Source organism: Phycodurus eques, chromosome 10 (assembly GCF_024500275.1).
Source record: "Phycodurus eques isolate BA_2022a chromosome 10, UOR_Pequ_1.1, whole genome shotgun sequence".
NCBI classification, from domain to species: Eukaryota; Metazoa; Chordata; class Actinopteri; order Syngnathiformes; family Syngnathidae; genus Phycodurus; species Phycodurus eques.
In genome coordinates, this window is record NC_084534.1 from 21,568,632 (window position 1) to 21,583,423 (window position 14,792).

A 14,792-nucleotide genomic window follows, 5' to 3' on the forward strand; every position below is an offset into this window, starting at 1 on the left:
GTTTAATAGCAACTAGTGAGCTCATGTCTTAAGAAATGGGTTCTCGTTGTGCTGCAGGTAATCTTGAGCAGGCCAATGAGGAGCTTCGAGCTGTCATCAAGAAAATTTGGAAGAGAACCAGTATGAAGTTGCTGGATCAAGTTGTGCCTCCTGCTGGTGGTCAGTCACACTCACCTTACATGCTTCTGGCAGTAAAACTGTCCAAAACTCTTCTAACTACACACACACACACACACACACACGCTGCTTTTCACATTCAATGTTGTTCATGTATCATGGTGTTGCTGCTCATCTCCTTCTGGTTGCAGTGTGTTTGCTGTCCGTGTGTTTTTTCTCCTGTTTCTGATCCTGACGAAGGCTGCTGATGTCAGGCTTACGTGACCCTGTAGACAACCGGCCGTTTGGACTTTTTTGTGTCTTCCTTCTTTTCTCTCAATGTTTCTCCTCACTCTCTGATATCTGTGTGTGTGTCCACATTTCTGAAGCACTTCCGAATATTCTGAAGCAGTTCTGTTTTAGGGTGGTGGCATGGAACTAGAGTTGCCTCTCGCTCTCTCGCTGATCTCTGTCCCCAGTGTGTTTGCTCAAAGTGACCCAGACCCTTGCTTCAAAATGATTTTCACACACTCTTACACATCAGTATCCACTAAAACACATAGGAACATGTTGTTTAATGTGTCTTTACATTGTCTTGAGCATTACTGATCAAATCAAACATCAGCAATGAAGATTAGCAACCTTTTTATGGAAGATCATGTAAATCCCAAATTAAACAATGGATTAGCTTCAATTTCACGAACAAATGAGATGTAATAAAATAGCTGTATCAGAAATACTCTCGATTGCTTAGTTTTGACTATCACTTTAGAGAGTTATATAAATCTAAATTGTATTTTGTTTCAGTGATATCAAACTCTTAATCCTACCAGTATCACATCGTACTTATAGAAGCCAAATCAACACTGTTTACAAAAACGCAATATAAGAGCATGCAACTGTGCCATGTACATTTGTGCAGTTTATCATAAATATTATATCAAATAACATGATAAAAAGGCGGCACGGGGGCAGTCCCAGTTCTGAGGACCGGGGTTCAATCCCCGGCCCCGCCTGTGTGGAGATTGCATGTTCTCCCCGTGCCTGCGTGGGTTTTCTCCGGGCACTCCGGTTTCTTCCCACATCCCAAAAACATGCATAGTAGGTTAATTGACAACTCTAAATTGCCCATAGGTATGAACGTGAGTGCGAATGGATGTTTGGTTGTATGTGCCCTGCGATTGGCTGGCAACCAGTTCAGGGTGTACCCCGCCTCCTGCCCGATGATAGTTGGGATGACCTCCAGCACGCCCGCGACCCTAGTGAGGAGAAGCGGCTCAGAAAATGGATGGGTGGACATTATACTCACTGGAAATGCTTATTATTAAATGTACTATTATGAGCACATCGCTTCAGTCATGTTTTGCTAGTCCAATTCAGCTTGCTCTGATCAACAAATCAGAGGACAGAAAAATACTGATGTCATCGAGGGTCAGCATTCTAGCCCTGTGAGGACAATTCTGAAATTTGATTGGTTAGAGAAACAATCCCATTCCTAATATTTAAGTGAAGAGTTCAGCGGAGCAAGAGGTCAGCACTATTGAATCTGAAGGCCCTGGGCAGATTAAGATTGACATGACAACACATAGAGGCTGAAATCTGATTGGACTGAAAAATCCAACATCCACATTCTGGAAGTAGTGCTGCCAAGAGAAATGCAACGAGATAACCATAACATTTCTAATGAATTATGTACCGTAGAGGAGGCCGCTTAGATCACAGACATGTCTTTAGATGCATAAATCCACAAAGACAAGCTCGACAACAGTGTCGATGGTTCATTTTCTTTTCTTTTTTTTAATGTGATTTGAGGGTGATTCAGATGCATACACCATCAGTATAGATGTTTTTCAGTTGGTCTTAGAGCAGGGAAGAGTCTCTTTCTCTCTCCCCCATCAGCAAGTGGTTTTGTGTGTGCTGACCTGCTGACACAGGAAGCATTTGTGTGGTCTGTTCACTCAGATGATGAGGTAACCGTGGGGAAGTTCTATGCCACCTTCCTGATACAGGACTACTTTAGGAAATTCAAGAAACGTAAAGAGGAAGGCCTGGTGGGTGCACACCCCTCCCAGAACAGCACAGCCATCGCACTGCAGGTGAGTCTCTGCCAGGTCCAGTTGGCACTGAGTGTGTGAGCGGATCGGTACACGTGGTCGTGTGAAAACATTTTTAAAAGCGGTGTAATGTTGTATGTGTAATGTGTTTTTGTGTGTATTTCATTCAAATATCATCAAGTGTGCTAATGTTATGGTTTGTGATCCAGCAGGAAGTTCATCTCACTGTACAGTATGGATATTATGTTCTGTTATTGACGTCCCGTGGAGCCGTAATTTGTGTCCCTGTTTGTTTTTAATGTCAAACTTTGATGTTAAGCGTGCGCCATCGTCTCACATGATTTCTGTGCGACACAATTCACCCATCAGCTCATGAAATTCACCTCCAAAGCTTGCTTTCTCTTCCACACAAATGCACGACATACACTCTTAGGGCCCCAACTTCAGGTACACCTGCAAAATCTAAATCTCTTTAGGTACTTGTAAAGATTTTGAGAAGCACTGCACTACACTATCAGTGACTTGCACAATGATAATAATGCTCACATTTTTATTGACACTTTCAAAGAGGTTTCCATTTAACAACGTATATTATTGTGGTTGTAGTTTTGTAGCACTGCCAATCAAAAGGGAGCATTTTTTTTTTTAAAACTAAATTGCTTTCGTGATATGGTGCAGGTGTACCTAATGAAGTGGACGGTAAGTGTATGGCTGCACTCACTGTCACCATATGTCAACATCAGGCAGATAAAACTCCTTAAAGTCCATTGATTAAGGCATGTTGATGTGTAACTAAGTAACTAACAGATTGGGCTTCACTGTTCGACAAAGTATACCCGGAATTCTTAGCTAATTATCAATTGGAGCAGGTTACATTCAGCTGAGCACATCTACCTGTCTGTGCATGTGTGTCTGCACCGTATATGTCAGGTGTCGCAAACTCTAGCAGGCGTGTGTGTGCGCGGTTGTGGCTGTAAGATGTCCATTTTCCTATTTTTGAGCTGTGAGACCAAGGCCTCCGCAGCAGTGCTTAGCCCTTTTATTGTCATGGTTACAGGCTGGCCTACGCACGCTCCATGATATTGGGCCCGAAATTCGCCGAGCGATATCATGTGACCTCCAAGATGATGAACTAGTAGACTTTATACCAGAGGAAGACGAGGAAATATATAGGGTAACTGATTTGATTTTACCTGACAGGGATGATGTTTGTGACATGACACATCACTTTTACTATATGGACAAAGGTTGAGAGGCATCCGGGTCTAGCAATTAATTAATCCATTTAAAAAAACTGTAAAGTGAAATCATAGATTTGTTTTTAAATACATTATACCTGTTTGAAAATAATTGCTGAAAATTTGCAAAGACACAACTATGTAGTACTGAATTGTGGAGATATAGTGTTACACTGATTTTCATGATTTCAATTTTCCTGATTTCTTTGGGGGGGCGTGGCTACAACAACACCCAGCGACGCACTTGGGCGTCCAGCATGAGTCGCCACTTCCTACCATATAAGAACTTGACCGCCTTCGTTCGCATTTTACTTCTTGAGAGTGTAATTGCCAAGTGTCGCCACACTTTTGTCTATATAGTGTGTGTATTATGTAATAGGTCGATGATACTCTTACGTGGTAATTCATAGTAAAACCAATTGAAAAAAAATAAAAACACACACACACTCCAGGTTAATGGAGTAGTTGTACCCATTTATTGTTTGACTGTCTTTTGAGTTTTTCTTCCCCCCCCCCATTTCTAATTCAAGACAAAATTAATTCATTCTCCACAGAAGTCATGCACCCATAAGTCAGCTTCCTATTTTGCTCATATCAATTCTAAAATCAGACTTAACATCAAACACTTATTTATCTGTACTGTAAACAATAAAAGTGTTGGAGGTGTCATTGTGCGTATTTGTTGGCAGCGTAATGGCGGACTCTTTGGCAACCATCTGATGAATGGAGGTCATCGCCGATCCAACGGCCACCAGACCAACGCGACGCAGCGGCCTCTGCAGGTGCAGCCGCCCCCTCACTACGCTCACATGGAGCAACCGGTGGGACGGCTTTCTCGAGCCAACGCCATGTCCTACGCCAACCACCGTCACCATCACCACCATCACCACCACCACCGCCACCACAACAACTCCTACGGCAAGTCTCCCAAATCCACCAACATCAACCTCAACAACGCCAACAAGTCCAGTCTGCCCAACGGGGGGCACCATCGCTACTATGACCACGCCCCTACTAATGGCTACCCGGGTCACCGCGGCTCCTACTATGACTATGAAAAGCCTCGTGCCCCACAAGCTCAAAGGTACCAACACATGTACCCTCCGTTCTACTGCAGAAACGGTTTAGAACTATTAAGATTACACTACTTTCAAAAAGTTAGGGGCATTCGGTTTTCAGGTGAATTTTCCAGATGAACCTGTAATGCAATATAACCTTTATAGTTCAACTTCATTTGACCTTCTCTAAACTAATGTCCAACTCTTCAAAGTTTCAGTACTTTTTGCTCAATTTGGTGTTGGATCCATGACTCGACCCATACATTTCATGGTTCAATTAGAATTTGGTATTTCAACAATCCTCTGCATCATGCTGTTCACATTTTGAGATCATGAGACCAAGACGACGGCAAATAATTTATCAACTGTAGCGTGTCACCTGCAGCTTTTAACAGAGATACAGAGAGACTAGAAGATTCCCAGAAAGGCATAAAAGTGGACATCCTGGTGGTCGGGGGGGGGGCCACAAAAACACCTAATTTGAATTTTGATGTTCAGTTTGAGCAAAAAGCACTGAAAAACTGAAAACACGGAACAGTTGGACATTTTCATTGAAAAGTTTGGAGACGGCCAAATTAAGTGCACCTGTAAAGGTTATCATGTATTTGAGGTTTATCCTGAAATTTCAGCCAAAAGCTGAATATCTCGAACTACTTGTATTTTACATGTATATGCACTTGTTGTGTTGTCTTCTTCCTGTCACCGGATGGTCATTTGAAAATGTGCATCACTCCCCTGTTTAATTACAACTAATAAGCACTGATTCACACTTTAAAAAATATTACTAGTTAATCAGTTCATTTGTATGTATAAGTTAATATTGTCTTGAAGGGGACATATTTTGCCAAACCAACTTCTTCTATTTGCGATGTAATATTGTCTCTATGCTCGGTAAACGTGTAAAATAGCAATTAAAATTGTCGGCGTGCTCCTGAGTTTTAGACATTGTTTCCGCCAAGAGGGCTGCAATCTGGTCATTTGAATTTCTCAAGCTTATCTACGGCACTAGCGAAGATATCCGCGTTCCCTTTCTGCTCCCGAGCCAGCGCTTTCAACATAAACACGTGTGGTCTTACAAGTGGATCTTCCACACAGAGGCAACCGATCAGAGGAAAGGGGCGGTCTTAGCCAAATATGGACAAAGCGGATACAAACCTGGGTCAAACAGAAGTAGCTGTCAGAGGGGCCTTTTCTGGACACTCGTATGACAAATTATATGTTAAATGAAATTGACACTTTTATACTAAGTCCATGTTAGAGACTCACTCTATGGTGGTCTAAATAGCCAAAATACAGGACCTTTAATTTGGGTAGTTGTTTAGGACCATAATCTGTTGAAACAATGTGAAGAATTTTTTACCGTACTTACTTATGAAAGTTGCTTAGTCCAACTGATGGAGTAACAAACTTCCTGGTGATTTAATAGTTGTCCATTAGTTGATCAAGTAGGGGCCAGCAGCTTCCATTTATTAATTCAACTGAACACCGTAGCATGCAACTGCCTCACATTAGTAGTTTTTATTTGTGTGTGTTTTTATTATTGGCTCCAGTCCATAATGCCGTGCAGTTAGAGGTGGAACTTTTATCATTTCTCTTTAGCATAGCTTCCTGAACAGGACCTTAGTGGCAGCCTTAGTAGTATTTTGTTTGTTGTTTTTTTTATTAAGTGGTGTGATTATTTTCAACTGGTTTGTCGAAAGAAAGAGCAAAGCCTTATTTTTGTAACCAAAACCTCAGACTTCATCATCGTTTTTTCTCCCCCGAGAGGAGGTATCTATTTGGGGAGAAGACTTTATTCATTCCAACGACTAGTTCAGGCTCCACATCTGTTAAAGCAGAGGTCTTTATTTGAGGATAAAGAGTAATTAACTGTCGTAACTTCAGTTGACGGTTACGATGGAGTTGTTTTTGGTAACAGGCCTTAATGCAGTTATTTATTGTTATTTTATCAGTGAATGCTAGTTTTACTATTTACCCTGCTTATTAAGGATAGCTGGTACAGTTAACTTAGTTCCCTGTCAGCGATATGTTAGTGAAAATGTTAAAAAAATGTTTACCTTCATTTTGCTCCACTGTGCACCTGAGATAGAGTGAATTCTGCTGCAAAAAGCCAGATTACTCCATTTATCCTCAGGCTTCCAGGCAGAATCCATCTTCTTGTCAAGCCTCCCCCATTTTCACAAACCTTTATTCATTCCCCAGTAGATCACAAACATGTTGTGGCACTGACACTTCATTTCACGTGTTACCACCGGTGCTCTGTTTCATCAGCCTCTTCGAGATGGCCCCTGGCACCCATTAAGGCGTGTGGGACAATTTCATTCCTGCGATTTTTTCCAAAATACTTTCTTACCATGGGAATTAAAAAAAAAAAAAAAAAAAAAAAAAAACGCATGGGATTGTCAAGCACACTGGCATGTATGTCCACCATCATGCTCTTTCTTCCTCATGCATATATATTAGAATGTTGTATATGTTCCATATACTGTATGATATACAGTAGACAGCTGTATGATATACAGTATAAAATATATCACTCTTTTCCTGCCTTTTCTTTCTGTGTTCTCTCCCTTTTCTCCTTCCTAACTAAAAATGCTTTCACTCGGCCACCCCTCTGCCGTCTTGGACAGAAGGCGCTACTATGAGACCTATGTTAGGTATGTTGTTTTTCCAGGTTTGGCACCAGCAGTAACAGCAAAGAAGGGGCTTATTTCCCTGTTATTTCTTTAATTGTTCACTTTGTTTGGATGGGTGAAAGGCTGCATCCCCGCTAAACATGGCTTAAGTGTGATGTGCTGGTCAGTCATTCGTCTGGTTAGTGTACAAAGCTTGTAAAACACACTTGTGTTACTAATATGCGATAAAAGTTAGATCATGTTTACAAGTGGCCAGCATATTGCTGACCAAAGCTCTTTTTCTTCTGCACATGGCTTATTTTAACACCCAGGAGTGTTAGATGATGTGGCCACTGCTTCTTATTTAAGCTCATCAGTTGTCTTCATTTCTGTCAGCAAGACGGCTTCAAGATCCAAATTTACTGCTTTGTGTCTGTCGGAGTTGCTGTGATGGTGTTTAGAAACAATGCAACCTCCTGTAGGCTTACATCTGCATGGCAGTGCATGACACAAGTCCAGTACACCTGCCTCGCTCTTACCTGTGCATCCTGATCTCACTTCAGGTCCAACGGTGGAGATAGACGCCACCCCACCATCCGCAGAGAGGAAGAGTTGGATGAAGATCGTTTGTCTGGGGAGTATTTCAGCGGAGAGGAGTTTTATGAAGATGACAGTATGCTCTCAGGCGACAGGTAGGCTAACAACACATTCACTGGTCTAAACAATGCAGACCTAATACAAAAGCTGTATTAGGAAATTCTCCCTGTACAAAGAAAATAAAGAATTGTGCTACATTGAGTGCTGTTTAGAAATTAAATGGGTTTTTTTAATGTATATTATGCTGCAAGGTACCAGAACAGTGATACAGAGTATGAGACTCCCAAAGGTTACCATCATCCTGACAGTTACTATGACGACGATGAGCAGCCCCTCTACCGCGACTCACGGAGGTCACCAAAAAGACGTCTGCTCCCTGCCACACCTGAAGGTTTGCCTGGTATTGACCTGCATCATGAATTGTTTTCAAATGCAGTATGTCGATGCTAGAAATGTCTCAATGAGAGGTTGAGGTTTATGAGAGGCTGTTTAATGCCATTTCCAGTTGAATTTTACTGTCAAGCTAAAGATAAAACCAAGAAAATTACAGGTTGTGTCTATTTAAAACCATCACATGTATTTAAAACAATTACTTTTAAAATAATATCTATGTTGTGGTGTTCACGCTGCAGCAACACATGTAGAGAGACAATGTAGCAATACTCACAGGCATTTATTATTTATCCTCTGCGGAAAACGACAAATATTACTGCAGCTTACTAAGTCACAGTAGTTGTGAAGCTCTTCTTCGTTTTTTGTTTCTGCATGACTGTATTATGTCAGGCGGCACGTTGGCCGACTGGTTAGAGCGTCAGCCTCACAGTTCTGAGGACCGGGGTTCAATCCCCGGCCCCGCCTGTGTAGAGTTTGCATGTTCTCCCCGTGCCTGCGTGGGTTTTCTCCGAGCACTCCGGTTTCCTCCCACATCCCAAAAACATGCATTAATTGGAGACTCAAAATTGCCCGTAGGTGTGAATGTGAGTGCGAATGGTTGTTTGTTTGTATGTGCCCTGCGATTGGCTGGCAACCAGTTCAGGGTGTACCCCGCCTCCTGCCCGATGACAGCTGGGATAGGCTCCAGCGCACCCGCGATCCTAGTGAGGAGAAGCGGCTCAGAAAATGGATGGATGGATGGATGTAATATGTCACACACACCAGAAGGAGCTGCAATAAATTAAACATGACTCACAAACTGTTTAATTCTTTACATTCTTTTTAAAATATGCTATTACTATATGTTAAATTCTATCAAGTGCAATATTATAGAGTGTTATTTCCCTTATCAAAAACAAATAATACATTGTTTTTCTTGTTTTTCTATTTTGGAGGGAGGCCTGAATGGATTAATGGCATTTCCATTCGTTTCAGTGGTGGACAATGATTTTGAGAAAAGAATGTTTTGAGTTCCACGCATGGTCGCGGAACAAATTGAACTTGTATGTCAAGGCACCACTGTATTTAGCAAAATAAGGAAACCTAAACCTAACCTAAACATATTAAGAAATATCCAGTCTACCTTTCTGACAGTGTTAACACCCAATAGATTGTAAATGTGCATCATGTCCTGCGTTTGAATGTCACTGAGCTGTCCTAAGTTTTAAATCGCTAAATGTTTGCTACCATCTTTATTCCACTTAAAACGATTTCACAATGCACAGTTTTAAACAGAATATTTGCAATATATGAACTGCTGCATGCACTGCTTGCATGCGGTCACTCACTGGTCCACACGTGTTGCACAGGTCACAGGAGGCCGTCTTTCAACTTTGAGTGTCTGCGCAGGCAGGGTAGCCAAGATGAGCTTCCACAACAGCGTACTGCACTACCACTGCACCTTATGCAGCACCAGGTAACTAAAAAAAAAAAGTTTTAAAAAGTCACGTTCTAGGGCAAATTCTGCATTAAGGGCAGGGGTGAGCTGTGCCGCACCAGATTCTGCAGTCAGTGATGTTTATCCTTCTTTCTAATATACATTTTGCATTTTATATATAATACAGAGCAGTGATTAAGTTCCAAAATGTACGTGTACAGTAATCCCCCGCTATTCGCAGAGGGTAGGGACCGAGTCCAGCTGCGTATAGCAGAGAAACTTAAACAGTTGACACTCCTTCTGTTTAGTTTTTTTTAAATAAGTGTGAAAAGATTAAAACTGTAAATAGACCACAAACTGTGATCCCAAAACAGCTGAATATAATTTCATTTCATTTCATTATTACAACATTCCATTGGCTTACAGATGATGGGCCTCGCGAAACTGCACAGTGCAGTGCAGTAACGATTGACAATGGATCTCCTCACTTATCAGGTCATGGCCGTAGCAGGCCTGGACTCCAGCAGAGCCCACCGTCTCTCCCCGACACGCTCCACCCGCTCCTGGGCCACCCCTCCTGCCACCCCAGCCAGTAAAGACCAGTCACCCTACTACACCCCCCTCATCCGTGTAGACCACCCACACAGGGATAGCACCGCCAGCAGCCACGTATCGGTGCGCAAGAGCTCCTGGTACTCTGACGACCCCGAGTTCACGCAGAGGACGTACTCGCCCATTCACCTGCAGGTGCCGCCCGAGTACCACAGCCAGTACCACCAGAAGCGAGGAAGCGCCACCAGCCTCGTTGAAGCGGTGAGTTTTGGTAGAATTACACTATACTATAGTTAATTTTCATTACGACCGTTTTAGTACTGCCCCAAAGGTTCAAAAGGTAGGTGATTTTGGTATGACTTCACTGGCCATCATCAGCCATTTTTTTCACTATTTAATCGTAATTGCATCGAAAGCTTTCACAGTTTAGATTTCTGTTAGACTTGTGTTTACGTCAAGTCGCAATTTTGTCACATTGAAAGATATGCAATTCATGTGAATTTTCTCCACATTTGAATATCACGGAAACCGTAGTTTATTTCTGTAATTCAACTCAAAAAGTGAAATTTATGATATATACTGAGCAAAAATGTACACAGATTACTTTTGTTTTTGCTCCCATTTTGTATGATCTGAACTCAAAACTCTAAGACTTTGTATGTACACAAATGGGCTCTATCTCTCAATTATTGTTCACAAATCTGTCTAGATAACCATCCATTGTATCAAGCTGCTGATTAGACTGCATAATTGTTGCACAGTTGTGCTTTAGGCTGCCCGCAATACAGTTTTACTGTATTACACAATACAGTTTATACAGTTTTACTGTATTGTATTACCATTACAAATAATATATATTTGTTCATCTATCTATGCTGGCAACATAAAGTGACAGACAGAACAATTAAATGGACTTGCATGATTGAGACCTGATTTGGATCTGAAAATATCCTACTCCACGTAGTTTATTTTGTTGCTCTTACATTGCTAGACATGCTGATCCACTTCAGATGTGCTAGAACTAGAAGCTGTTATGATCAACTACATCCAATACATTCTGTATGTTAGCTCATCCAAAAGCATAACACACTTCACCGAGGTTTATTCCAGTCAAGTCACAGTGTATCGCTTTTTACCCGACGACTTCCGGTGGTCTTCTTCACAAGAAATGCATCCGGAGATTAACCAAACATTACAGCAATATGAAATAAACTTTCCATGCCTGAATAATATAGGCTACAAATACCTCTCTATCCCCTATCAGAGAGATTTTCAATGTAGGGGTGACATTGTGATATGTAATAAATTGCCTAAATGGCTTGCCTAAAATGCTTATTAAAGCTAGACAATTTACCTGGCAGGCACCTGGAGAGTTATATCCAGGATTTTGTTTCCATTTCCAGTGACAAGGATTAAGTGACAGCTTTCTTATTACAGGGAATATTTTCGTGAGTTACTGATATTAATTAAATTGACAAACCTTTAAAATGTGTTATTAAAATATATCCAGGGTTGTGTTTAAATGGCCACATTCTCCTAGTTTTGAGGAATGTCATTGTAATTTGCTTTCTCTTTTTATTGACGGGAGAAAAAAAATGGATCAAAATCAGAAATCAGATTTTTTTTTGGGGGGGGGAATCCTGGATTGATAGTCATATCACCCAGTCCGAGACGCATATCGGAACTGGGCCACATGGAAGGAACTTAAACTATGTAGAGGCAACGATTGTAAAAGGTGGTAACAACCGTTCTTGTCCTGATTATGTTTTTTGGAGCAGGTTTTGATATCAGAGGGACTCGGGAGGTACGCCAAGGATCCCAAGTTTGTTGCCGCCACCAAGCACGAGATAGCGGACGCCTGCGAGATGACGATAGATGAGATGGAGAGCGCGGCCAGCCACCTGCTGAACGGCGGCATGGCGCCGGTTATCAACGGGGTTAACGTCTTCCCTCTTCTGACCGCGGGGGGCTTTGAACTGCAGGACCCAGCGGCCAGCTACAGCGACGAGGAGCCCGAGACGGAACTGAGGGTTCCCTATGAAGAAGACCTGGCCGACGAGATGATTTGCATCACGACTTTATAGCAGAAAAGGACCCTTGACAGACTACAATCGGTGAAAACACAAGACAAATTGTATTCATAGGCTCTGACCAAAAGAAGTGCCTTTACACTGAAGAGAAAGGCATAGAGAAGAGAGACGCAAACAAGTCCCGTGCTTTTTCAAAGGAAACTTCTCTCCCTGCCAGCATAGGACGTCACAGCACGGAACCCTGCGGAGCACCGAGGGGCCAACTCGACCTTCCTGTCAAAGGGCTTGACCTGTGGGTCCGGACAGAGACCATCCAGGATAAGTGGCGAGGACGTGCCATGCTCTTTAGGGCTGGTGTGTCAGGGTGATGACAATCAGATGTACGATGTCATTACCTCAGTCACTTTACTAAGGTTTGGCATATCATGCAAGTTTTCAATGCAAGCATAGAAAGACATATCTCCCCCCCCAGTCTTCTCCTTTAGTCTGATTTGATCCCGTTTTCCCGTGATACATATTACAGTAGTGTCGTAAAGCAAAGAGTTGCAACAACCAAAATTATGCAGGAACGAACGCATTACTTTTGAAGCGACTAAAAAGCATTTGTGAGAAATGCACTAGTAGGCAGGTTATTTACAATTGTAGAATAACCTGATTCATATTTCCGAGTTGAGAACCTGTAAATTGTATTATATAATAGGAGACACTTTGCAAAGAGATGTTCTATATTTTGTAATTATGTATGATTTCAAAGATCAGCAATATGGACCATTCTGATGTGCTATGAATTCAGACACCCATCAAGACACCCATTTATTAGGTTTTATTAGCTACCATTTGCTGAATTTGATTTGCCTTTTACGTTGTATGCTAATACATAGCCTTCATTTTACTTGTACTTATTTATTTAAGTTCATTTTGCCTTTGGCTGCGGTTTTAAGAGGTTTTGCTTGTGCGACCAACGCTACCTGCACAAATCGAGCAAACGGATGTGATTTTGTTAGCACAAATGCGGTACTCATTGAATGCTATAAAGTGCAACCCCATATTAAATGGCGAACCCCGTGGGCCCCCCTGCTGGCATACCATACAGATGCAATGAATGCATTTTTTTGCATCTTCATTTGCAATGAAATCAATGCTGCTTTATTCTTTGTTCTTCAACCCTTATTACGGTCGCTCCCGATTAAAATGCCTTTGTTGCTGCTGAAAGAAGTACGAAAAGATAGATGGTATACCAAGATGATGGCAGTATAAATGATTATCTATCAAAGCTGGTGCTGGGGTTTTGTTTATGATCGATAGGTCCTTGAAGGCTTTCTATGAAATCGCGTCTTGAGTGTGTGAGGGCTGCATCCACCTGGTGGCAGGAGTGGGTGAAGTGGATGGGAAGTGTCCCGTTGCAAGGCTAAGGAATACTAAAAGCCCCCCTCCCCCTCTTCCTGAACCCCTCTTTCTCGCTCTGCCTGCCTGGCATTGCGTATACCTCGTTTGGCAAAGGTGACAACATATCATCGTCTCAATGTATCTATGTGTCACAGTGTCCCACTGAGGAGTTAAAAACAGGGTTAACCATGGATCTGCTTGTTTCTAATGATGTGACAAGAGGCTGAAGGATGGCCAATGAACACAAGCAAACTTTGGTACTGACAGGATGCCGTGTTAAGTAAAGTAGGCTTTACCACGAAGAGTTTAGAAGCGTCAAGAATATTTAGGATTCGCGTTATCCGTTGTACGTTTGGTCCGTCGGCGTGTGCGTCCTGTATGCTAATTTAACCGTCATGACGATGTAGATTTTCCATTTTGTGTGCACATTGAAAGGGCTCTTTGAAAAGATAAATGTGTTCTAGTCCTTTTGCGGATGTCAAAAGGAATGCACATAACAGGCACATTGTACTATTCGTAGCAATTGATGAACTGAAGATATGCATTATTTTGTAAACACTTTTAAGCGTTGAGTTAATCGAAAGATGAAAAGAACTTACTTTTACCTCAAGTCAGGGATTCCTGAAAAAAAAAAAAAAGAGTAAATAGTAACTTGGTTGAGTCTTAAATATTAGCACATAGCTGTTTGTCTTTGCACAAGTAAGTGTATTGTGCTTCTGTTTCTCCTTTTTCTAAACTGATTTGTGTATTAAGGTGAGACAATTTTGTACTTTTTTGTGATTGTGTGTATGGTTTAGTGGAATCTATATTTGTCATTCACACCTCATCTTACAATGCTGGGAATGAAAGAGAATCAAAATATTTTAAAGGTGCGTTGTTGCTCTGCTGGGAAAACAAGAAAATGGATAAAATACCAGTTTACAGAGAAACGTGCCGTTTCTGTCACTTTTCTTCATATGGTTATAAATATAATTACTTTTATTAATGTTCTGAAAGCTGTATACAAATAGAAGATGATGTAAAATGTGTATAAAATACTGGAAAGACCCATGGTAATGTTCTCTACTTGAAAGTCTTGATATTTGCTCTTTAATGTTTCTTTTTGGTTAACAACAATCTCTTCGTAGCAAATGCGATTAATATATAACATTGGGTTTTGTAACAATACATTTTTTTGGTATTTTTCATTTGATTTGGGTCATGTATTTATTTAAATCAATTAAGTTATTTATTTTCTAATAAGCATCATTGAATAAACTTATACTGAATTACATTTTTTTTTTTTCGTGATTGTTTAGATATGCCGAAAAAAATGATGGACATTACCATGAATACTATACTAACAGTGTACACAAT

General features: G+C 41.3%; 1 protein-coding gene across 17 annotated transcripts in view; it reads left to right on the forward strand.

Moving 5' to 3' along the window:
• cacna1da (calcium channel, voltage-dependent, L type, alpha 1D subunit, a) overlaps positions 1-14,674 on the forward strand; it is a 71,326-nt gene extending 56,652 nt beyond the window's left edge. For 8 of the 17 annotated variants that reach the window (XM_061688379.1, XM_061688383.1, XM_061688391.1 and 5 more), the window contains 10 exons: positions 58-159; positions 2,059-2,192; positions 3,208-3,324; positions 4,078-4,472; positions 7,077-7,103; positions 7,625-7,753; positions 7,910-8,058; positions 9,401-9,507; positions 9,964-10,281; positions 11,799-14,674. In XM_061688379.1, the coding sequence (XP_061544363.1) occupies positions 58-159; positions 2,059-2,192; positions 3,208-3,324; positions 4,078-4,472; positions 7,077-7,103; positions 7,625-7,753; positions 7,910-8,058; positions 9,401-9,507; positions 9,964-10,281; positions 11,799-12,104 (1,784 nt within the window). In that variant the 3' untranslated portion in view covers positions 12,105-14,674. Of the gene's footprint in view, positions 1-57; positions 160-2,058; positions 2,193-3,207; positions 3,325-4,077; positions 4,473-7,076; positions 7,104-7,624; positions 7,754-7,909; positions 8,059-9,400; positions 9,508-9,963; positions 10,282-11,798 lie in introns of those variants that run through there. The other 9 variants (XM_061688381.1, XM_061688386.1, XM_061688387.1 and 6 more) reach the window with 5 other exon arrangements.
• The last annotated feature ends 118 nt before the right edge of the window (positions 14,675-14,792 follow it).